The sequence below is a fragment of the Podarcis raffonei genome, chromosome 2 (assembly GCF_027172205.1).
Source record: "Podarcis raffonei isolate rPodRaf1 chromosome 2, rPodRaf1.pri, whole genome shotgun sequence".
Classification (NCBI taxonomy): domain Eukaryota; kingdom Metazoa; phylum Chordata; class Lepidosauria; order Squamata; family Lacertidae; genus Podarcis; species Podarcis raffonei.
Window position 1 is genome coordinate 29,288,010 of NC_070603.1, and position 25,850 is coordinate 29,313,859.

General features: G+C 45.5%; 1 protein-coding gene across 12 annotated transcripts in view; it reads left to right on the forward strand.

Moving 5' to 3' along the window:
* BAHCC1 (BAH domain and coiled-coil containing 1) overlaps positions 1-25,850 on the forward strand; it is a 128,767-nt gene that overhangs the window by 20,733 nt on the left and 82,184 nt on the right. For 7 of the 12 annotated variants that reach the window (XM_053375475.1, XM_053375481.1, XM_053375485.1 and 4 more), the window contains exons 1-2: positions 7,843-8,068; positions 12,503-12,915. In XM_053375475.1, coding sequence (XP_053231450.1) covers positions 12,750-12,915 — 166 coding nt within the window. In that variant the 5' untranslated portion in view covers positions 7,843-8,068; positions 12,503-12,749. Of the gene's footprint in view, positions 1-7,841; positions 8,069-12,502; positions 12,916-14,374; positions 14,466-25,850 lie in introns of those variants that run through there. The other 5 variants (XM_053375477.1, XM_053375476.1, XM_053375478.1 and 2 more) reach the window with 3 other exon arrangements.

Sequence of the window (25,850 nt, forward strand, 5' to 3'; positions counted from 1 at the left end):
ATTTTAACACATTTCCCCAGAGTGTGAAGGTTAGCCGAGGTCTGAGAATTTAAAATGATTGCATATTCATTTGGACATGAAAAGGAGATGTTTTCATGTTGGTTACCTTGAGGAAAAAAGAAAGGTGCGAGGGGGGGAATAATCTGCCATTTCTTCCAATGCCAGCTTGTTTGAATACTGAACTTAATGTGAAGATTCGTCTCCCAGCGCGTTATAACAGAGGAAAAGATGCTAAGGGGCTGCACAACAAACGTTTTCCCTACCAAATAAAAACATAAAAAATGGGAAGGATATTGTGAGCTTAGATCGCAAGTTAGTTATGTGGAACAGCTTAATAATTATGATAATAACAGACCCACGGTGTTCTTTGAAGGGAGGAAGTGGGTGGCAGGTCCCTGCCCCGAGGAAATTGCATTGTGCGCTTTGACAGCGGGGAGACAATTGCGGAGGGAAGACGCAAAGGGAGAGGAGAGAAGAACAATGCCCCTTTTTTTTATTTTGTAAGGCCACCTCTTTATTTCGCCAAAGCAAAAAGCCACGAAATAGTGTGCAAACTCCCGAGTTATCCAGAAGTCTTCATCCGGGTGGATGGCAAACATTAAAAAAGACAAGGGCACCACTCGCGACAAGGTGGCAGAGACCTGGGCTAACGGGGAAGGAAGCCCACTGGAGTCTTCTGCATCTGGTCCAAGTCTCGATGCAGTTCATAGTCTGGGCTTTAGAAGTGGGGATCAGAATTCTCTCCTCTTCCGAGTAGCTCGTGAAGGATCGGAGCGAGATGGCTTTAAACCAGACTGAAAAGAGAGTCGAGCTGCCTACATAAAAGTGGCTTCTGCTGGAGCCCGATCCTAAATATGTCAGGGGTGTGTGTGTGTGTGTGTGTATGTGAGAGAGAGAGAGAGAGAGAGAGAGAGAGAGAGAGAGAGAGAGAGAGAGAGAGAGGGATTTCCCTGAGGGCTGAAGAGCCGCGCTGGACACGCATCCTGCTCTGTATCTGCTCGACCCCCTCCCTCAATACTTCGATTTCATTGATTCGCAGACAGAACACGACACCGAGATTTGCGAGGCCTTGTGCCAGTTCTGCTTTAAACGCGATTCCTTGACAAGGCACTCCCCCCCCCCTCTCTCTATAAGAGAGAACGAAACTGACCAGGATCTTGCTGATCACCAAACCAGAGTTCTAGCAATTGCTTTCGAGAGAGGGAGACAGTTTGGCTTTTAAATCTGGCCTTGAGAGATGAACCAAATCTTCTTAATGTGTCCCGAGATAAACGAGCTTAATTCTCTGCATGAGACTGGCTATATTAACGGAGTCCCAAGCGCGGCTTAATGGCAGCAGCGGCAGACCAAGCCTGCGCGAGGCTTACTTGCGAGTAAGCGCCCACTGAACCCAATCCGGATTACTGCTGAGGAGGAGCAATGAGGGTCGCCAGGGGACCCTGATCGATCCTGGATCGATTTATCCCACTCACTTCAGCTTCTAAACATCCATTATCATTTTTTAAAAGGAAAAAGAGAGAGGAAAGGTGAGCGTGACGGTTAAGCGGGCGCTTTGGACGAATTTACAAATAGATATATATATATATTTGGGGGGTGCCAGGCGATCTTTCTGAAGCCTACTCTAAATATTTATTTCTCCTTCCATTATCTTCGCTCTCTTATGGAGGAAGTCTGAGAGAGATACCGAAGCTTTGCTCCTGTTAAATTAAAAACATTTGTTACCCCTGGACAGATTTTTAAAAATGGGGAGGGGGGAGAGAAGCTGTAACTTCTGCTGACAGTGTACTTGCGGCCCATCTAAAAGCTAAATGGAGTTTCCCCCTTTCTCTTCTACCTCCTCTCCTCTCTCTCCCCCCCCCCATTCCCTTCGTGGAGAATACAAAACTATCTCTAAACACACACACACACACACACACACACACACACACACACACACACACTTTGTGTAAGTGAGCAGGCAGAGTACGAGTGAACTGGTAATTTGCCAGCAGACCTCTGGTTTATACACTAGTCCTGTCTAAAGTTATTTGCTGTAACAACTGTTTTGAAACAATAAAAGAAAAACACAAAAAAATCTGAAGTGAACAGAAGGAAGGGACGGGGGGGGGGAGAAACTCGGGGGGGGAGTACGCGGTGCAGATATGGAAGCCAAAATACGAATCTTGGACATCCGTTTCATATTATTATTATTATTTCTTTTAAAAAATCTGGAACTGTGGATTGAAAGGGGGGGGGTTCTTTCCCCCTGACCCAGCAAGTCCTAAGGTTGTCCTGATCAGAATCCTAGAATGGTAAAAAAAAAAAGAACAAGGAAAACAACAACAGAGAAGCTTCAGGATGTGATTCAGGATTTAGATCGAGACAAGTTGGGTCAGATTCGTTTCTGGTCAGCTTCGCTTATGGGCGCATCTGTTTCTCGACTCCATTCCCCTCGCTGATCTCTCTCTCAATTTGTTAATCTTTTTTTTTTAATTTGAAATTATTTAAGGGGGTGGAACATACACATACACACAGTTTCTTACTATATTATCGGTTCTGGAAATATATTCGCCTTAAAAACAGAACCACCACCACAAAAAAACCAAACAAAAATCCCGTAGACGCGCACACAAAAACCATCTTTGCTAAGCCTGTTTTGTCAAGATTCTGGCCTGAGCCGAGTGACAAAACGCAGCGCCTTCGGGTCCTCGCCTTCGCCTTGGGGCTGGGAAGGAAAGTGTCAATCAAAGGACGCTTCAATGACCAGGGACAATCCCCTTTGCTGGACTGGCCTTCTTCAAGAGCAATCAGTCACTTTGCATTAATTACCCTTCCATCCATTCCCCACTGCAGGGCAACCGCTGCTTTCTCGGAGACCTGGCGCATTCATTACAAAACACCACCTGAAAGAGTGGTCACCAGCCCGCCTCCCTCCTCTAACCTATACACCCCCCCTCGTGCAAGCCCCCCAACAAATAGTTAAAAAGGGGAGGGGAGTAGAAAGGCCTAAGAACTACTTCACATCCCCACACTTCGAAGTTTTGCAGTCTCCCCCTTCTAATTCCCCCCCAACCCCTGGAATTGCTGGGGGAGGGGGCAGCAGTCCCGCCCTTTGTTGTTGTTGTTCTTACAGTCAGTAATCAACTGTTTTCCAAGTTTCCCGCCCAAAGGCCCTTCGGCTGCAATCCTCATAACCCGACTTACCTGGGAGTAAACCCAATTGAATTCAACAGGACTTACTTCTGAGTAGACGTGATTAGGCTTGCGAATGCAATTTTGTGCAGAGTTGCAATCTTAACAGAGGTGAGACTTGCGCTTTCGAGCAAACTGTCCAGAATCGGGCCCCATACCCACCAGGTCATGCTTCAATCCCGAGGGTAAACACGCATAGGATTGCGCGTAACGCTTGCCGTTTGCACGGTCCACACCTCCCCGCCCCCAACCAACTACATCAGCTTGGGAGTAAAGTTGTATATATTTCAAGGAGACTTTATTAAAGTGTGTTTTAGGATCGCCTTTTGCGCTCCTAAATATGATGACTGCAAAAAGGCTCCAGGAAGCTGAAATTTGCTGAAAATTTGCAAAAGGCTCCAGGAAGCTGAAATTTGCTGAAATTTAGCTGCTTGTGCTAAATTCCCTTAATTTGAAATAACAACTCCAAAATCAAACCAATCAGCCTTATCCTCCCCCGCAAAATGGGATCAAGGGGCGAAGTTTTTTTGTTCGGACGTTGCGCGTCGGGATAAAGCGTCTTAGTGGTCTAGCTGTAACGTTTGAACGTAGCCATATTTGCCTTTATCTCTGGACATCTGGCGGAGCAGGCGGAGAGGAAGCCTCGAGACCGCATTTCCCCTCTCATCTGTTTACGGATGCGGAGTTGAAAGCTCTCCTCTGGACCTTCAGACCAAGGCAAAAACCTGGGGAAACAGCGGAGAGTTCTCGCACAAAGGGTTTCCTCTCACGTTGCTGTTTAACGCCGGATCCACAAAGGTGGAGGTGGAAGGGTGGACGCGGAGCCCGTTTGACAAGGGAGCCACGGTTAAAAGGAGTTGGAAATTTAAGGGCGGGCAGGAGGGACTCCCCAATGATGGGAATGCAGGAAAGGAAGAAGGGTTCTTAATGGGTGCCAAACTGGATATACTATGGGGTGAAGGAGGAGGACGCCCCCACTGTGCCGAAGCTAAGCTGGTCTGGATCTGGATGGGTGACCGCTCAGGGACCACATGTATGCAGTCTTGGGTTCCATGACGGAAGAAAGGCGGAATACAAAACCGAGGAAAATATGTACAACTCACTCGCTTTTCTGTTTTTAAACCTACTTCCTTTCCTTCATTTGTATTTCAGAAGATGTAGGCTAATAATAATTTAGAGAGATAATGCAGAAGACACGTAGGCACGTTGCCTCTGTCCCCCACTAGAAAAATCGTGATTCAAAAGTTTCCCGTGTTTCTTCTGTGCTGACCTGAATTTTCCTTAGGGCGAGTGGATATTTACAAAAATAAATCTGGACTCTCTGCTTGCAGCTTAATGTAGATTGCTGAATGTATACCTTCATATAAGTTTCCCTGTCAAAATCCAGAGCCTACGGCTTTTTGTTAGAGAAACAGTCCATATATATATATATTGGAAGGCAGGCACAATCGCACCTCTTGTGACACAGAGTGTTCCCCCCAACCCCACCCCACCCGCCAGTGTCCTGGCTAAAAGCCTGGCTTGATGGATGAGCAGAAAGAGGGGCAGATTGAAGAGATCGAGGACAACACACAATCGTTATTTTGTGCATGCGTGAGAGTCGTGTGTGTTTACTGGCGATTTTAAAAAAAACAAAACTGGAGAATACCACCCCTCCAATTTCCACACTCCACTTCAAATCTGCATGCCCATTCCGTAGCTTCTCTTATTCTCCCGGACTCCAGGTGAAGGTACCGTCTGAAAGTGCACTTGCGTGTCTTCCTCCCACTCGTCACTTTTTAAATCAGCAATTCAACAGCCTTGCTTTGTATTTGTCAAACTATTCCCTCTCCCCACCCCCTGGTCACAACACGCTCCTTTTCAAAACCCCATTCCCTCTTTAAAAAAACAACAACAGAAAAACAATGGCTTGCACGTTTGTAATTTCTTCTAGATACAATATTAAGATTCTCAGTAGAACTCTCTCAATCACTCTACACACATATCGCCTGTGAAATCACCCAGGGCCTCTTGGGTTAAAAGTTTCTTTCCCTTTGGAGATTCTCTCTTCCTAAGCAATTTTGCGCGTGTTTTATTGGGAAGTCAGTCCGTCGCCGCTGCGTCCAAGGGGCCTTATCCTAGGAAGTGTCTTCCAAGTGGAAGCCTTCCCAGGCTTGTCCGCGCGGCTCGTGCTTACGGATCGGCTCTTTCACAGTTTAATCTAAACACAGCGTTAGGAGCAGAAATAGAAAACTTGGCAAGTGAGCACCCAAACAATCCGCGGGCTGGCAAGTTTGCTTCAATCGGTGCCCTTCCTAGGTTTTAAACACGAGGCGACTTCGCTATAACCCCAATAGTCACCACCGCGGTGAGAATTGCAAACACACACACCCATTTGCGTGTATACAGGCGGGCACACGCTTGCTCCTTCTCGGTCGCCTTAATTCAATTTGCCCCACCGGTTAATGAATAGCTCCATTGTAATCTAATATTACTTATGGGTTATTCTGATTTATTCTGCATTTTCCAAATCAATTACACTCCCTTTTAATTCTTTTTTTTTAAAAACCCATCACTATAGGGAAGAGAATCTTTGCGCCGCCACCGCACGGCAAGCGCGCGCGCCTGCCTTTCCACCTCCCTCGATCACTAGGGCGCGGGCATTTCTCCCGCTTAGCTTCGCTGCATATTCCGCTTTTGAAAAGAAAAAAAAAATCCTCGGAGGAATATCCCGAGGCACGCAGTTTGGCAAAATGGAGGGCGCGATGGCCCTGTTGGAAAACTGGGGGGAAGATGTGGGAACCAGCTGCGTTTGCAAAGTGGGGAGCGGAGCCGGAGCCGGAGCCGCTTTCCCGGGGCATCCCGCCCATCCGGCTCTCCGTGTACGGGAAGGAGAAGCCTCGGCTCTGCCTCTCCTCCCCTCACTTCCCCGGCTGTTGTGCCCATTCTGCGCTGCTGGTGCTGCGACGGCGGGCGCTGCCGGGTCCCCCGGTCCCCAATCCTGCGCAGGGAGGCGAGGCTGCCCGTCCGCCCCGCGGTGCCTGAGCACCACCCTGCCTGGAATGAATGGCTTTGCTTTCAGACTCGCTAATAGTGACTCAGTCCGTTTCCCCTTTTCTTTGCTCCTTTTGATCCTCTCCACTCTTTGACCTTCTTTTGGCTCCAGGGACAGTCGGCTCGGCCTCGGGGGTGGGGGGGTGCCTGGGGGGGTGCGCTGGAAACAGTCCCCAGCTTATCTCCTTTCATCAAACCAGCCCCGGGCCCCCTGCAAACCGCGGGGCCAGTAATTGCTTTTTTCAGGCAGCCCAGTGCGGACTGGCGAGCAGCCAATCAGCGCCTTGTTTACACTGGGTGATGGACAGCGGGCTGGGGGACTGCCAACCAATCCGGGCGTCTCCTGGAAGTGGGGAAGGGCGGGTTGGAAGAAAGGAACGGGGCGGGGGGGGAGGAGGAGGAAGGGAATAAACGGAAAGCGGTGTGGTTAACCTCTCCGTCGCCGGTGTAAAATCGGAGGCTCGGTGTGGGGTGTGTGTTTTTGCACCATGCAGCTATTTTTTTATTTTAAAAAATAGTTTTAATACTATATAGGAAGGAGCAGAGAAAATTATGCGGCCTATTTAAGAAGCAGAATGGCAGGTAATCGAGGGAAGCATAGATAGTTGCAAAAGAACAATCTGCCAGCAGAATCGTGATTGCAGTTTGCTTGCTTGTTTGGTTGTTTTTTTTTTTTTTTTTTACAATTTCAGCGAATGCGTCGGGAGCTTTGCTTTGAAGGTGGTTGAATGATGGGATTAATGGTGATGCGAAGTGTGCGGCGGGTGAAAGAGAGCGAGCCGGGCGGAGGGAAAAGGATGACTGTACAAATAAATAGATCTCGGTTTATGGTAACCCACCTGGGAGCTCGCATGTGCCTCCGCGTAGCGCGAAAGAAGAGGGGCTTCCTTTGCGTCTGGAGAAGCACGTGCTCACGAAGCAGTTGCGCCCCCCTCCCGCTCCAAATCCCCACGGGAACTCGTGTCTTTGAGCGCTTTAAAGACTCCTCACTCACCCCCCCCCCAGCACGGAATATCATCCAGGGATGTTGAAATGCACGGGAGTGCTAGGGACCCCTACGGTCGTAAATCTCTCTTAAGTGTTTGGTTTGTAAAGGCATACCTTGCTCGAGAAAAAAGTTGCCGTGAGCCAGGCGCTCCCCCCCCCCCAACGCACTGATCGGTGCAAAGGCGACTCCGTAGCGATGACTGGGCTCTGCCGCTGCAAGACACACACACACGCACTGGCCAGCCTTGCTAAAGCGAAAGAAACAACAACAAGGCAACCCCCCATCTAGAAACCCCTCACCACCCAGCTGGCGTGCGTGTGTGGGCTGGAGCCGCTCTCTCTGGCAGGGCTCTTCCCCTCCCCATTCCGCAGCGCTTTCTTCCTTCCCCCTCCCTCCCCCGCGCTAGCTACGTATCCCCCCATTCAGCAAAGCGGAGGCTAAGCTGCGCGATGGGAGCTGCGCAACTGGAGGGACTTGAATTAGGCGCCATTGGGTTGAGTAGTAACCCTGCTGCTCTCTGATTGGCAGCTCCCTGGCCCCGCGCCAGCCTATGGGGAAGCCTGTTTACGCAGGGAGAGTGGCACGAGCTTATTACCGTAGAGGGCCGGGCGTCCAATCAGCGAGCGTGCTCACCCTGAGTGAGTGGCACGAGCTTATTAGTATGCAGGGAGAGTTGCTTGCAGGACTGAGCTGCGAGGTTGGGGAAGCTGGAGCCCGCGACAGGGTCTTTTTTTCCTTTCTGCAAGGAGCAGCAGCCAGTGCATTTACAGTGCAACAGTCAGCACAGTGCAAATACCAGTAGGAATACAACAAAGTCCCAGTCACTGATTTAATTGTATTGCGTTCCCTGTGTGCAAAGGAACACCCCTCCCTCCAGTAAGTAATTGAAATTTATTTAGTATATATATATATTTTTGAAAAGTGCATTATTTGGTTTTTTATAAAAAAAATATATTATTTTATTATTATTATCGAGCGCACCCCCACGGTGGTCAGGTCTGAATTAATTTATTTTTTACATTTTTTTGCAAAATATTGCTAGCAGAAATTATTTTGAGCTTATTTTTTCATTTTAAAGGCAATTCAGACACCTGGTATTCGCTGTGTGTAACATTGGTATCAAACCTCTGACTAAATTGTATCAATTCCTTAACTAAATTGAATATAATTTAACGACATCCTTGGGGGAAGGAGATGCGTATTGTTTCTAACGAAAAGAAAGCCTGCGAAATACGTGCATGAAGGTTTATTTTATTTCTCAGTGGTTCAGCTGTGCCTTAGAAATGTTGTACCGAGCTCCGGGCAGTACTAACAAAACCCACGATTGTTCGCATATTTCTTACTGAAATTCTAGTTGTTGAATTGTGTGGGGGGTGGGGGTCGTTTTTTCCCCTCATAACGGAGTCGTGAATGGGGGCTTTGCAAGACAAACAAACGCAGGCATTGTAGTATTTTTGGGGGGAGGGAGAAGGAATGCATGCAAATGTGTAGCCTCCCTTGTTTAAAAATTAAATCACAATAAAAATTAAATCACAATGCAGGCGAGAGTTAGGGTTTTCTGCTCGACGCTAAGTGCAGTCTGCGACCGAAAGTGTTTCATGCATATTCGGCTATTCCGAACTGCAAAGGGGAAAAAATTAAAATACTTGGAACAGATGCATTCTAATTTATTTATGCCCCTGTCTGTGTTTCTGCGCATGTATGTCGATTTTACGTAGGAAGTAAGGCTTTTAAGTTTTGCAGTGGCGAGGAAAATGCCGTCGTGGTGTTGTGAGGAAATGTTTCATTAAGATTGGAGGTAAAGGCCTTTCTTCGTTTGTTTTTGGTTCAGCTTAGAAGGTTGAACCAGGTTGCGTTTTTGCACGGGAGAGGCAATCGTCTTGCAAGGGAGCAGCTGGGAGAGGCGCTTTGTCTCTCGCTCTCCGATCTCTCCCCGCGTCCGCCCCTCTCTCGGTCCTTCCTTCTCGGATCCTTTTAGTGATAGCTTTATTTTTAAGGGGGGGGGAGGCTCTGGCCGGAAAGCTACATGCGCAGCAATTTCAGTATGGCATTCTTCAAATCTCTCTCTCCAGATTCAAACACGCACACATGCGATTTGGCAAATAACAAGATTTGGAAAAATGTATAATATTGCATAAAATGCACTGTGGGGAGGCGTCGGTGGAGGCACTTTTGGGGCCGATCTCTCCGATTTCTTCGCTGGCCGATGATGCCTAGCGGAAGCTTTCTAGGTTCCCGGCACCGGAAGATCATTCTGCTCGCAGCCGCTCGAGAGGCCTCTTCGCTGGGCTATAGAAACAGCAAGCACCGCCGAGGCTGGTGGTCCTCTCCCTTCTCCCTGCCAGGCCCGAGATCGGTGCGCCGAAGCGTTTGAAAACTCGCCGGACTTCCCAGTCGTCCCCCCCCCCCACTAAACGCCTCGGAACCGTCCGAGAGGATAAAATATTTCTGCTGCGCGCAAAATCGGTAGATTTGACAACAACACAGTATAAAACTGGATTATTCCATTTCCCCCACCCCATTTCTTTCTTTGCCCCCCATATATATATATATTTATCTGTATATATTTTTGGGGGGAGGGGGCGTAACTCGCTGGAACCGAACCGTGCAAATTTGCAACATCCTTTTGTTCCCTTTGCAACGTCTGAATCCTCCGATTCATGCCGAACCTCCTCGCTCTCGCAAGCGTTTTGTTCTTCTAAAGAATCGCCTTAGTCGTTTTGGCTATGCGGAAAGCAAGCGCTCCGGATCGAAGCCTCCCGCGAGATCCTCTTATTTTTGTTTTGTTTAACGCGAATGGATCCTAAGGCCCTCCTTGTTCTGCAGATAAGCCCCCGTGGAAGAGGCCGCTGGGGGAAGCCTGGTTTCCTCCTTCCCCTTCGGCTCTCACTACGACCAGGATGGACACGATCTTGCAGCAAGCCCTCTCTGCGGTACGGCGTGGTGAGAAAGCCTTGCTGGAGCACTCAGACCGAAACTTTGCATCGGCCTGCAATCGCGTTTTTCCAATCAGCTGCTTTATTTCAGTCTTGCACCTCAGATTTTCTTACTGCTTTCCTTCTCCTAGAGAGAAAAGGGGGCGGGAGGGAGAGAAGAGAGAGGAGAAATCCTACACAAGACGTTTCCATTCACGTTGATGTATCGAACCCCAAAGTTGCTGAAGCTGCTAATTTAGCTTTTGTCTTCCAGGCTTCAATTCTTCTCTCCCTCTCCCCCCACCCCCCATTTCCCCCCTTTCCTGACTCTTTGAAGTGAGTCCCTCATATATAATCCGCTGGTTTTTACATTATTTTTGTTGATTGCTGAAAGGGAAAAACTGCTCCCCCCTCATTGTAGAAGACAGAAATCCTTTATAATTCCTTTTAATTGCAAAGCAGAAAAATCTTAGTTGAGGGCAGAGAGATGATCCATTCAGGGAAATAGAGAAAAACCCTGCCCTTTTGTATTTAGTAATTTCATTTATTTACAATGCAAAAGCTGCCCATATATTTATATTTTTAGCGTGTGTGTGTGTGATATATATAAAGCTTATCAGCTGTGCAAATATGTAGTCACTTAATACATTATGTTTTCAGTTGTAGATTAAATCAAACACCAAATAGTCCGGCACTGTTAAAGAGCTGCAAGCGTTGAATCCAGCAATTAAAAACTGTATTGAGTAAATGGGAAGCATCTCACAGTGCAATCCTCTGCCTATTTACTTAGAAGTACATCCTATTGTGTTCAATGGTGCTTACTGCCAGGTAAACGTGCACAGGACTGCAGCCTGTATGTGGCTTTGTTGTGATTGAGACGCAATACTGTGTGTGTGAATTCTAAGATTTACAATTATGTATTTTCAATACACTGTAGTCTTTACCTTTTTTCACACACCCCACCCTTTCCTTTTGGGTTTGTAGGTGATATCAATCCTTGAGACATTATTGAGTCCCAGAAATATTAGATGTGTACAGTAGTCTTAATTGTCTGGACATGGGGGCAGAAGGGATCTAAATAATTTGGGTGTGTGTCTCCACCCCCCATAGCAGATGCAGTAGGATACTCCCCCCCCCATTCATATATCACATTTTTACAGGGGAGTTGCAAATATTTGTAGTTAGAAATCAGCAAAAAATATTCCAATGCAACACAACCTTGCTTGGTACATCTGAAGGGGGGAGGGGGGGAGGAAGGTCTTTTATTCCCCCTTTTCCCTTCCTCTTGGCTTAATGTTACACATTGGTCGTAAGCCAAAAAAACCCCTTACGTGTAAATGGATTGAATGGATAGGAAGGTCTTTACATAACTGTTTTGTCTAGGAATACAGTTGTAGGATTTAAACCTCTGTCCTTGGAGGAAGAATGCAAGGCTTTGCCACTAAGGTGTCTTGTGCCGTGAAATATTTGTTCCTGGGCTTGAGTCGTGGAGGGGAATCAAGCTCTTTTTCTCTGGGCTGATCTCCTTTTTCTCTAGTTTGCTGAAGGGGGCTTTCTTTTTGGATCCCATCAGGGCAACTCTCGCCCATAATCAAAGCCCGTGTACTGGGGAGGGGAGAAATTTCTTTTTCTCTTCAAAATACCCTCACCCCACCCAAAATAACTTGAAAGGCAATTGATCGAAGCTTAATAAATCAGGTTGGGAAACCCCCCCCCCCTTTCCACTGTGATGAAAATAACGACGCATTCGTCTGGTTTGGTTTGCCCATGGAAGAGAGCAGGATAGAGGACCCAAATACTATTGACCAGCTCTGGAGAGAATCGCTTAGCAACTCAAAGGGGGTGGGTGGGAAAGGGTAATAATCCAGTGATTTAAACTCGACATACAACTACAGCAGGCAAATAAAAACTTAGCCATTCGGGAAAAAGATGCATAATTCCATCTTCGTTCCCAGCACCCGCTCTCGGTTCCTGGGCGCCCTGGGGGGTTTTTTGGGGAGGGGTTCTTTTCTCTTTTTTCAACACCTTCCCCTCCGTTTCTCTGCCGGGGGAGCCGCGCAACGCGCAAAGGGGCCGAGCTACAACCGCCGAATCGACTGGGGTCTTACCTCTCGAAAATAATTTTTTAAAAGGGCTTGCTGTTCTCTGCGATAAATCCGACGCTCGCTTCGGTAATCGATAAGGATGGCTTGCTTAATTGTGTTGGGAAGTCTCCTATTATTTATTTTTAAAATAATAATAATACTAAAAATCACCGGTAGCCTTTTGCTGCTATGGCGGGGAAGCCTTGGGTTCCGTGCGCTCTCGGATCGCCCCCTTTCCCCGCTCACCTCCAGTTCCCGGCTGCTTTCTCACGCTTTTCTCCGCTCTGTCCCTCCCCTTCTGTTTTCTGCAGAGAATGAGGCTGGATCCCCGGGGCCAAGAGAAGCGGAGGAGCCGCGGAGGGCTGCCGCCAGCCTCGTGGTGAGAGCGGGGAGCCCTCGGTCCCCGGCTTCTGGTGCGCTGCGCGCTGCCCGTTCCCCTCCGCGGAGGGGGATCCGCCTGCCCGCTTGGCCGCCCGTCGGTGCCGCTCGCTCGCTCGCTCTGCTGGCCTCCCTTTCCTGCTGGGGCTTCGGCGGCGGCGGCAGCAGCGCGGCCCCGGGATGGATGGCCGCGAGTTCGCGCCGCCGCCTCACCTCCTGGCCGAGAGGGGCCACCGCAACAGCTCCAGTCGCCTGGCTTCCTCCGGGCACAACTCGGTGCAGCACGCGGGGCACTTCCAGCCCGGGAAATACTTCCCCTCGCCCATCTCCATGGCTACGCACACAGGTCAGTGGGGGGCACCGGGGTGAGGAGAGGGGAGCAGAGGAGGATCGGGCCTGGGAAGGAGGGAGGGAGAGGGGGAAGGGCCCGGTCACTTTTCTTCCTGGCTGCAAAAGGGTCGCGATCGCCAAAGGATGGGCGCGCAATTGTGCAAAGATTATATATTTACTTTAAAAAAATTAATATTGCGTCTTGATCTTGAGGCTGATCGATCCTTGCTCGGGTTGCATCCGTGCAGAAAGATCTCAACAGCTTACTTAAGAGGAGCTTTCTCCCCCCCCCCCCAAAAAAAAATAGAGTTGAGGGGAGAGATATGTTGCAATTAATAGATTCACTACTGTAGACCGGCTGCTCTTTGCAAATGCTCTTTCCGCTAACGTATTTTGTTTCTTGTTTTGGTTTTATTAAGCATTAATACTTTCTAAATTTTTAATTTAAAAAAAAAAACTCTTGGAAAGAGGGGGCGGGGGGGGGGACAAACAAAAGCCCTCAGCTGGCCTTTGATTGCATGGAGGGCCATGGGGCAGAGATTCCATCGCATGCATGCAGAAGCCGAGGCGGGCATGTTAGAAAGGGGAAATCATCATAATTCAAGAGGATTCGGAGGGTGGGAGGAGGGGAAGAAAGGAGGCACGGTTTTCTTTTCCTTTCCTTCTTTTTTTTTGCAACATCTTTTATATGGTAGAATGGGGGGTTCTCAAAAGTGAGGGGGAGACGGCCCTTTTGCCCTTGGCTAATAATTCATAATGATGGGGGCGCACGTGCAGCTCGGTTTAGTGGATGTGCTAGAGGAGGAAGCTGTATATTTTCTCTCAAATTTGGATGTACCAGGCTGATAACAAGCGAAATGCGTCCAGTCCTCGCTCTCTCCCCCCCCCCCCCCGCCCAGCCCCTGGCAACCCACATATTCCTTACCGTGGAGTCTTCCTTTTTTTAAAAAAGAAAAATTTAGTCATGGGGGAGAAGTGGTTAAAATAAGGGCCTTTCCACCCCCTACCCCACCCCCTTAGTAGCTGGAACTGAAGGGAAATAAATCCCACAGAAGAGAAGAGGAGGGGGTGTATTGGGGGGGGGAGAGAAACCCTTTTTCTGCATTAACATCCTTAAGAAATTCTATTGCCTGAACAAAAAGGCTGTTATTTGCCAGGGAAGGGTGAGCACCCAGGAGCCGGCTATGCTCTTTCAGATTAGGGGTAGCTGTATGTGCAGGGTTAGCATTAATAGAGCGGGTGGTGTAAGACTAGAAAATCCTGTTTCTATATAAAGCCCTGAAGTGTCAGGGTGAGAATGGGTTTGCAGTGCATGTGTTAGCTTTAACAAGTGCTTGTGGTATCCTGCTAAAGACACAAAGTTTGGCAAGAAAAATCAGAAGTGGGGGGGTTATATGTGCCAGGAGATGGTCTGTGGCATCAATTAGTTGTTTGGGAGAAGGGGAACGTACCAAATAGAATCTATAGGGGCTAGCTAGCTAGTTTGCTGGATGTCAGGACACACAAAATTTAAACATCCACTGTATCCTAAACGACCCAACTCCAAAATTAAGAATCTCGTTGGAGGTAAGAACTATGCCGTCTTGGAAGTCTTCATTAACATCCTTGTATACGATGAGGAGAAGGGATTTAAACTCACGAGGCTTGAATGCAAAAATTCCCTGGATTGGAATTTTTCCCGAGGAAGGAATAAGAAAATGCTGAGTAAGGGAATATGACTTTGTATATTTTGCCTTTTGTTTCTGAGTATTTGTAGTCTTTTTGTTTGCGAAGGGTTTGATTTAGCTGTACTGGATTTATTTTTGGAAATGACATTGCTCTTATCAGGGATAGATGGTTTGGAGTTAAAAACATTTTGTTTTCACTGTGAATGTTTGAATTTGTTTTCAGTGTAACCTAACCAGACTCTATATTTAACCCAAAGTCGATAAATGTATTTCTGTCCTCAAAGTTTTTGTCATATGGTTGATTTTCAAATGCTGTGGCAGCCTCTGAATATGTAGTGAGCACCTTCATTTTGTGTATGTTGCATATTGGCTATATATTTATGGTAGCGGGGATTTAATCTTAGATTTACAAAGCCACACACAGCCAATTAAGTTTTGTTTACAAGTTACTTTAAACATCAGAGCAAAAAAGAAAAAGATGTTGCAGTTTTTATTTTTCTCTAAACTCAGCAGTCACAGCCATTGTTGTTAGCTTGATGAACTGTGAATGCTAATAAAATTATATCTGCTTTAATGGGATTACAATTAGTACATGGATTAAAAAAGATGGCATGAGGTAAAATTATCTACTGGGAGTGCAACCCAACGTTTATTTATTTATTTGTTTAAAAATACATACCCAAATTCAGAGTTCTTAATGAACTTTTAGCACGATCAGATTTAAAAAGTGCTAACAAATGTTATGTGCAACACAAGTTACTTGTGCTTTATTTGAAATAATTGAATCGTAGATTTGCAGGGTTTTCTCTAGGCTTTAGATTTTATCCCTTTTCTTTAAATAAAATAGAAGATGCTCATTGGAGTGAAGTCGTCTTCTTTTTTTAACCTGTTAGGTTCAAACAACACCAGGAAAGAATTTTAAAATGCAAACCCAGGCAAATTGGATGAGGAGTATGATTGGTGTCAATCATTGTGCTTTTCTTCCATAGTCTGGATTCAATACCCCTTGTCCTGCTTCCAAGCCATATGAAACCCTTCTGTTGATCTCTTTTATTTTTCTATTCTATTGTGGGGGTTTTTCTTCTAAAAAAATGAGAATTTTGATTAAGCTCATAATTAGAAATATGGGGAAGGGATTCTGTTCCTACAGCCTCTTCTCCTTTGGAATGTGTGCTTTTAATGTTTTTTGTTAGGTGGATTTTTTCCTTTTCCTTTTCTTTTTCTACATTCAAGAAGCAAACTGTCAATTCCCATAGAATAAATTATTGATGGAATCTTGACACTGATGCACAATTATAATACAGGGAAAGGCCTCTCCAAAACCAGAGGTCACAATATGTGAATATACAGGCTCGGCTGTGCTGAATCTTTGCCAGGTGCTTTTCATTATTATTGTTGTTGTTGCTGTTGTTGTTTGTTGTTGCTGTTATTAAGTCTATAAAGGACGGTAAAGTCTGCCTAAGGTTTCTTTTTCCTTTTACACTTGGAACAAGCAACACACTTATCTCCTTGTATCATTTAATAGAGGCAGGCAAGAGACCTTCCCGCTTATATATAATATAGTTAGTTTAATACTTAGGGCTTTAGTCACTCAAAAGAAATAGGTTGGGAGGGGCCGGTTCCGTTCGTAAGCTGCGTTTCGGGCACCCACAACTCTTTGGGCAACTAAAGCAGAAACAAAAACCAAGCACAGAATTCCAAAAGGCCGGATGCAAAGTGAATCCACTGGGAAAAGACTGGAATGCAAAGTGCTCTTGCAAGAGTGCGCTTAATTTTTATGTCCACTCGGACGAAATTCCACAAGGCATGCATTCACCGTTCAAGCATATATTCCAACACTCCCTTCTCTCTGGAATTCTTTCCCCATGGAGATCTGGTCTACCCTCCCTGTTCCTTTCCTCAAACAGTTTCTCTCTCTCTCTCTTTCTCTCTTTGAAACAACAACAACAACCTGGCCAACGAGACCTTGGATTTTTTTTTTGAAGCTAGCTTTTAGCGTTTAGCAAATTGTTTTTCTTAAAGCAGAGTGCTGATAGTTTTATAATCCCGCTGTAGAAATTTTATGGTAAAGTGCTGTTATAGTAACCTTGTCACAAAAGGTGCAATTAAAATGTTTTGTCTCATTATTTTTCGCACAGCATTAGATTTGTGTGTTTGCGCGCGTGTCTCTAATGCAGATGGTCCAAAGTCAAAGCTGTGAAAAAAAAATTATTTATTTTTTTTAAAAAAAGGAAGGAAGGAAAGAAAAGAAAAGGATATTAGCAGCATTATTCATCATTACTCCTGCCTGGAGCTGTTTGGATTTTCACATTGCAGTTGACTCTTATTTGGTATGCAAACGAGAGTCCTACCAAGAGGACTGGTGGAAGGAAGGGAGACCCAAATGCTATCTGTATCCCCCATATCTGAGGAAGGTAGTTGCACGCCATTCAATGCCCCCTCAAAGGTTGGCTGGAAATACTTGCCTGAAATAGCTTGCGCAGGTACATGAGATTAAAAAGAACCAATTGTAAGTAATTGACAGGAAAAAGAAAGCACGATAGCTGCCAGGAATGGGCTTATGCTTCCAAGAGCATAGCAAAGGATCTCAAAACAGACATTTCTTATGAATGAAAACTGCAGCAGTCCTAGGCTGGAAATTTTCTTGGGAGTAATAGGGTTGGGGTTTTGGTTTTTTTGTAGATGTAGGTACCGTTAAATCCAGTGATAGGAAGAAAGACAATAAATTCCTGGGGAGGGAGACTCCGTTGCAGGATTCACCCCACCCTACAGTTTCCTCATCTGGCATGCTTCCCCTACCTACCCCTCTTTTAAAGAAAATACATTTTAGTAAATACCTCATTAACTATCTAACACCAGTGGATGTTTCTGCAACACAGTTCCTAGCATTAAATAGGTGCTAAAGGAGTTACTGTTCAAAGGCATGTTCTAAAGACTCTAACCATCTTTACTTATAAATGACAAGTAGCATGAGACATCAAAGGCAAGGCAGAGATAACAGCAAGGAACTGCCAGCGCTGATCTTTTGCACGGGAACTGCAAGGCGCACATGGTTACACAAGGTGGTTACGGTTGTACACGAGAGAGGGAGAGGGAGAGAGCGCACAAAAATTAAAGTTCAAATTTGAAATGTACATTATCCCACTGGGAATTGCTTTGCCATCATGTCTAATTATTCATATAAGAGGTAGATTTCCACCCCTACAGGAGCAACTAGGCGCGCTGTGTGTGTGTGTGTGTGTGTGTGACTGTGATGCTAATTTAGAGGCAAGGCAATATTTCCACGTGCAGAACAAGTTTCCCAGTACAAAATTTACACCACTGCTTCGAAATGGGCCTTAGCCTTGGAGCAGAAGAGGCTGTTCAGCATATGGGAGTCCAAATGCAAAGAAGGTTGTTTTAAATAACAGGCAGAAGCCTAAAAATATCCCTTCAGAAATATATATATGAGAAAGAAAAATGCCAAACCCTAGAACAGAAAGATCTAAAAATATTCAGGGCTTTGGCAAGGCTCATGAAGTTAAATAAATTATACAAGAGCCATTCATGGGAGAGACCACTTTCTCTTACAGGAACATTGTTCAAGCTAATAAAAATTATAATTTACTAGCCACCAAGCTTTTCATGAGTCTAAATTTAATTGGTCAGGCTTCTGGAGTCCATCATTTCCTGCTGGATTAGTAGATTTGTATTGGAGTTTTTGACATAGCAGAGAACGAAAAAAGACAGAATCATGAAATGGCATATTTCTGGGCGAGCGCACAAAGCGGGTGGAGTGGGGGGTGCTGCGTTGCTTCCTCCTCCCTCCATCCTCCCCCCCACCCCGCCCTGCACCCGGCAAACTCCCTCTTTTATTCCTCCCTACCCCATTGCATCTTGAGTAGCTTGGAAAGGTGGGAGGAGACTTCTGGGTTTTGGGGGGGGGGTTGTGCATAGATGCAGGGGGTATTAGGGACGCGAGAACGCAATTTAGATCTTCAGAGCCCTTTGAAACACAGCACAGTTATTTTAATTTGATAAATGATCGGGCACCTTTAAGAGTGTGTTTGAACAATCAAGATACACTTCAGCAAGTTGATAGGATGTATGCTGTCAACTTGCATATGCCATTAGCGTAGACTGCACGCATAAATAATGTGAGAGCACAGCTCCTCTTCCTACCCTTCAATTCTCCATGCGCTACCCACTTACAAAAGAGCCCTTTACCCATTAAACCAGGGGTCTTCAGAGCCAAAAAATCCCAATATTTCTGGCTCCCCTCTCTTCCTCCTCCTTAAGGACAGACTGTTCTAGCTGAGTGCCTTTAAAACGGGAACATATTAAGAATAATGAATGTACCAATCCACTTCAACCAGGGTGTGTGTGTGTAGAGGAGACAGACAGACAGAGAGACCCTGTTAGCTATGAAAACTGCTTTCTTATCATCTCAGCTTTTTTTTTTACCTTGTAGCACAATTCTCGTCCTTTTCACTGTTTTGCCTGTGGTATGTAAAACTGCGGGGTTGGGGGGGGTGGAGTGTGGTATATGTGTAAATGCGTAGGGGGAGCTGGCATTTAAAATATGGCATGTAATAATTAATTAGACCCAACTAATTAACACCAATCATTCCCAATAAATAATAAAATAAAACCATCAGTTAGCTTTGACTTATGGGCGAACATCAGAAAAGGCTTTTGTGATAATTCATAGGCTGCTTGGTGTGTGTGTGTGTGGATCAGTGAAACTAACACGAGAGGGTGCAGAAATCCACCTGCCTTCTTCGGTCAGTTCCTTCTGCAGTTGTAAACTAGCTGTATTTCAACTTCAGGGTTTAATGCACTGGCCTGCCTATCTATCTATGTTTGTAGGTTAGGATTGTACAAACTTGAGTCTTGCAGACCGAAGCGAAAAACTTGTAAGGCTTTTCTTGTCGGTCTGTTTTGGAGTGCCATCTTCCTCGCTGTATCTCTCTCTCCTGCAAGTCAAACTTAGAACGATTCTTATTTTGAACAGAAAGCTCCAAACCACATGGAGAAAATCCATTTTGGCCTTGTTTACTGCTTCGTAGGCTCAGTGACAATCTAAAAATCTATGGGATGGAGTGGCCACACAAATACATGAAGCATCATCGGTATTAGAAGTACAGCATGTAGACTCCTGAAATGTAATTCTTAATTTTCCTTTCTGTGTGCATATGTGTGTCCTTTCTGTTCCTCTATTTGTATATCATTGAAATATGAATGCAAGTACTTAACCCATTTCTCACCAGTGATTGAATCTCTATAATCAAAAAGGAGAGGTGCCGCTAACCGGAGATTCACAAAACACAGTTGTGTTCTTTTAAGTGGCTATTGTTCTAAATATCTTGAAAACATAACATAACTGAAGAAGTAAGTAGGCAACTCTAAAAGGTTCAGAGGATTCTTATTTCCCTAATTTACCAAAAAAAGGGGGGAGGGAAATCTTGTAAAGTGTAGCCGTAATAATTTGTGGTTTATTGATCTGTGTAATTTCTAAGAAAATATCCATTGATGTTGGTGTGCTCTGACCACTTTGCCGCAGAACACATTCAGGGGATTCAAAATATATATACACTTGAATGTTGAGACTCTGGGCTGAATATCTGAGAATCTACTCAGAAAAATAGTGGAGATATAGTGGATAAGATATAGATAAATATCAAAATCCCACAAAACCTTTCTTTTGCATGCTATAATTTGCAGAGTTTTCAGACTATATCTGAAACTGAAGGCTTGTTCCAAATGTATGTTCTATAACCTTAAACAGGCTCCGAATATTACGCTTCCTGCATATAGTACTCCTGAGAACTTTATTACCAATAGATCATGTTTCCTGGTGTGTGTGTTTTTTTAACATCCGAAATCTGCAAAAATAGCAAACAAGGTACTTTTATACTTCCAAACCTACAGGGCCAAGTCTTGATCATTCTCCTAAAACTGTTGAAATAGCTGAAAAGTCTAATTAGAGTGTTGTAATTAATAACATATAATGGTAGTAAAGCCTTTGAGCAATTAAAATTCTCTCAAGTGACCAGAAGGGCTATTACGGCAGGCCCACAATCGCCTTGTAGCTATAAGGATATCATAAAGGGAAAATCCTTGAGAGGGGTGAATTTTAGACAGGGGCAAATTAATAAAATTTCCTCTGGGTTCCCCCTGGTACTCTTACCAGTGGTGCCTGCCCCCTTAGGTTTACGCTAGAATGTCATTTCAGTGCTCTGGATGAATACATAAAATAAGAGATGCCACGATACGGTCTGATGTGTCCTGCAAACTTATTATTGTACAAGGGGCCTGAATTGGTTTTCTCCCCCTTGGATATCTTAATAGCGCAATACAGTAGAAATTTCCATTTTCTAAAACCTTGGTTAGCTGAAGCTCGCGACTACCAAAACTCACTGTGGGTCTTCCATGTTAACACAAACCCCACATGTAAATGGCACACCCATTTATTCGTACAATTTGGATGTCCTTCAGACCATGCAGATGAATGAGAAGCTACCGTATAGAATACAGCGTGTGCCTGTTCCGTATATATGCAGCAGTGTTGTTTTTTCCCCTGTTCAGCATTATGCGCTAAATAATACTTTTGGACGGTGCAGCAAATTGCTTTGCTGGGAAGGGGGTTTGCATAAGGAACAGTGGGAGTTCTGTGCAGGCAATCTCTTGAGTGTAAGCAAATGGCTGGATGAGAAGGAGATAGTGTCAGCTCTCTTTGGGCTAAGTCTTCCTGGCAAATTGTTTATTTCTTTTGCCTATCAGATGGTTGTGTTCAGTGCCAAAGTTGCAATTGTCTCTCCTTCCTTCCCTACAGCTGTCTCAATGGATTAAATTCCAAACTGGGATCAGAAGCTGTTTTAAAAGGGAGGGGGAGGCATTACTGGGAAATTGATGGGGCCTAAACAGGTGGGGTTGTGTACTATTTAAGAGAGAGAGAGTTGTTGCTTTTGATTTTCTAAGACCTTGAAAAGCAGCGGAGAGAGTCCAAGTCACCCAAGGCTGGTGATAGGATCCCTTGATCTCTCTCTCTCTCACACACACTAATATGTAGCTGTGTCTCCAACGCAGATCCATTGAGCACGGCAAATAAATAAAAGCAGCTCTGGGTGGGAGTGAATGGATCAAGCGGCAAGCTATCTTGAAACCTTCTATAAAATACTTTTTAAAGATTTCATCTTGGTGATTAGCGAAGCATGGGTCGAGAACACGCACGTACCCCCCCACCTTCATCCAGCCAGTTGCAGCGTGAGATGATAACCCATCATCTTTTATGGAGCAAGCTGGAAGATTTCCCCAAGTTTCATTTAGCTATTTATCATCCTGGCAGGCACTCTCCCCCTCCACCCCATGCACATACTAGTCCTTCTCTTGCTCCTATCTCTCTGCAACACCCCCCCCCCCCAAACACACAAAAATGTGCCTCTGCAGACTCACTAGAAAATGAATTGTGTATTCTTTTTTTCCTGGAGAAGGAAAAATAAAAAGTGTATGTCAAAGTTAAAACAGATTTTGAGATTAACTTGTCTACTCCTTATTAGTGGCACTCCTTCTGAAGCTTACAGAGGATGCAGATAGAGACACATGTGTCAGGCAGAAAGAAAGCAGAATCCTGAGAAACCAAAAATCTTAGAGAATTACAGTTTGAGTAGTTTCATCTGTTTGTTAGTGTTCGTTTCCTGGATCTTCCCAGAGATGCTATTTTGCCTGCTTGCATCTGTGAGAGATCGGATGGGTTACGGGGCCCGGAATAACTATGGGGCATGTTTTTCACTTGTGGGTACGAAAGGCTTTTTGGATATACTGTACTATCATTCATCCCAAAATTTTGTAGCCCGGGATGTTGTTCTTGGGGCTGCAAAGTGGGCCTTTGGTTTAGCAATGGCGGCTCTCTCTTTGATGTATTGAAGCCTCCTTGTAAAATTGTGAGTCATCATGGTGAAAATCAGAGGTGTAAATTCAAGCAGTTGCTTGTGATCTAAGCTGTATGTTTGTGTCTGTGGGTGAAAGAGAGAGAGGGAGAAGCAGAGCGCACAACACATGATTAGGACAGGGTTTTTATGGAAAGCAATTGTTAATAATAAAAACATTTGCATAGCCTGTTTTATCCTCCCAACTTTCAGAAGGCAGCTTAGTAGCACAGGTGGGATTCACTGAAATCTTTGTGAGGTTGGCTGAGGGTGGGGCATCCATTCAGTTTCCTCCAGGGTCCAATCCATCAGTCACTGCAGCTGTGCACACTCCCGTCATACAGGGATGGGGCAGGTGTGGGGGTTTGTGCGCTGGGGAGGAGGAAATGAACAGAGGTCCTGCCATGAGACTGGAAAAGTTTGTGACTTAATGGCTCGGTCCTGAGTTCTGCCCATAGGACGGAAAGAATCAACTGCCGTGTGGGCAGGATGTAACAAATGGCCGTGTGTTAGCGCTGCAGTGGCGAAGGAGATAAAATCTTAAGTATTTGTGGCCGTTGCCCACAAGAGCTAAACAGAACTGCCACGTTTAGGGGCAGTCTGGCAACAGATGCTGAGGGCAAACGAGAGAGCAGGTTTTGTCCCATGTTGTATGCGGGGCTACGTAGACCCTTATCCCCAAACCAGCAGGGCAGTTCTTATGAGCCAGGTTTGCCCAGCTGTAGCTACTAAGTCTCTCACACCACAGCGGGCCCAGAGTCCACTGGGATGACTTGTAGTTTTTTCTTTTTTAAGCAGATGTCAAGTAACATTAAAAAGGAAAACCAGAGAGAGAGAGAGAGAGAGAGAGAGAGAGAGAGAGAGAGAGAGAGATCATGAATATTAAGCAAATCTTGCAATTTGGAGGCTGCCCCCCCCATGGTGTTCAGGCACAGAGAAGTTGCAGACTCTTGCCATGCAAATGGCGTTTAAGACTAGGGAGCGGAGGAATATTTCTCAGAAGTCGTTTATCATGGGGGCTTGCAGTGTAACAAAAGCTTTCTTCGAAAATGATCCCTTCATCCTGACAAACCACATCCCCAAGGGTGTGCTTGGACGCAGAGAGAAGGGGGTAGGGGCTTCGCTCCTCCTCCTGGGCTACTCTGGGACTCCCCCAATTCAGAAGGGCGTGGGACAGACAGTGACACTGGCCGGGAAACATCTGTTCTGCAAAATTGCTGGGAATGTCGACCGAGCTCCAAGGACTTGGAGAGAGGGTGTGCTAGCGTTTGGTCTGCTGCTGTGTGTTTTGGTCTGTGTGTTGAGGGTGGGGGGGAGGGCGAGCGAGCCATGTGCCGTGTGGCGATAGCCTAATTAAATATTAAAACACCCTGGTATTACAGCATCTTTAAAATGTACTTTTCAGAAAGATATTTATGACAGCTCATCTCTGCGAGGAGGGCTGACTCAGCTGTCTCCCAGAAAAGGGGTGAATTCATCCTTGGCATTCAACCCCTTCCTCTGTGCAGAGTTGGGGGAAAGGCTGCTTCCAAGACATAGCCCAGGGCTTGTGCTGGGTGGATGTCTGAAGGGGTCAGCTGCCTGCTTTGCGCCCTAAGGAGGCGAACAAGAGATTCACAGGCAAACCACGGCTGTTTAGGAGTGGTCTTCGTAGCAACGTAAAAGGGGTTTACAGATCAGGTTGAAGACCGATAATACAGTGGTACCTCAGGTTACATACGCTTCAGGTTACATACACTTCAGGTTACAGTCTCCGCTAACCCAGAAATATTACCTCAGGTTAAGAACTTTGCTTCAGGATGAGAACAGAAATCGTGCTCCTGCGGCGCGGCCCCATTAGCTAAAGTGGTGCTTCAGGTTAAGAACAGTTTCAGGTTAAGAACGGACCTTCGGAACGAATTAAGTACTTAACCTGAGGTACCACTGTAATAATAATAATAATTTAATAATTTGTTATTTATACCCCGCCCATCTGGCTGAGTTTCCCCACCCACTCTGGGCGGCTTCCAATCGAGTGTTAAAAGCAATACAGCATCAGATATTAAAAACTTCCCTAAACAGGGCTCAAGACCGCCCTCCCAAACATGGGATTTACTCTGAAACGTCTTGGGCCTAATGAAATATTTTCCTGTGCATCTGGAGCCTTCCTCTTTTTTTCCTACCAGCAAATGATGCCTTCTTGGGTGTTGGCTTCACACTAGTTTGTGACTCTCTGGGATGCTGGGAGCCGATGCAAAGGGCGCTCCAAGAATTTGGGCAGAAAAGAGAAACGTGCAAGCCTTGTCTTAATCTGCTCTGTAATAGCTTAGGATGGACCTGAATGAAATCAGGTACGGCACCTGAAATGTCCCCAAACTAAATATGGGGTGTTGGGGTCCTTGTCAGCACAGTGCTTTGATACCTGTGCTGGAGCCTGTGTTTCAATATACAGTGCTTGAAACTGTATCCTTTAAGCTGCTTCAATATAGAAAAGCCAGGTACAATATATCAAAATAGAAGTTTTCATTGCATTCAGGGATGCTTCCTTCAAAGTAAACCTGCATAGGATCAGGCCGGTAAGAGTGCCTTCTATATGGAAATTCCTCTTTTAAAGGGGTCAGAAGCACTTTTAATGCACACCTGTAAATAGCTGGTGGAGACTTCCATCCACGATGTTTTCCTAGGGGACAAAAAGGAAGAGTTTGGGTTTGGTTTTGTTTTTTGTAAATCAGGTGAGATGCTCAACTTCAGCATATCAGTGTGCCAAAAATGACTTACATTGGCATGCATTTTTAAATGGCTAGGAACTATTGTAAGGCTTCTCTAATGGATTAACTAAAATATATATGTATGTGTGTATGTGTACACCCCCCCCCCGGCAAAATAAAATGAATCAAGATGAGACAGGCAAGTCTCCATGTGGAACTACAAGTGCGTCCTGAACACTAACTTGATCTTGTCTTTTTCTTTTTGTCCAGAAACAGCATTGTTTTCTTTCACTCCGCCACACCCCATCCTGCAAAATTTGCACGCAGCACACTTCAATTGCTTGACACTTGTAGCCCTCTCAGGGGCAGTTACTGTCTTTATTTAAAATATGTCTATCCCAGCTGCTGTACCGGGCTCAAGTCAACTTCTAACCACAAAAACACCAAAACACCACAAGTTGCAATGTCTTCCATTCTAGATCCTCTGCCTGTACAACAGAAGGAAAGAAATGGATCCCCTGGGGGCCTCTCCCATCTGTTCTCCTGAAAGTTCAGCACCTTTCCTTCTTTGCCTCCTCCTTCCTGAAGTCTTACAATTCCAGCTGGTCATTATTTGAAATCTGTAACTAGGAAAATGTGCCTGCATATTTGGTTCTTTCCTCCTCCCCCCAAATTTCTTTTCCTTTTGTG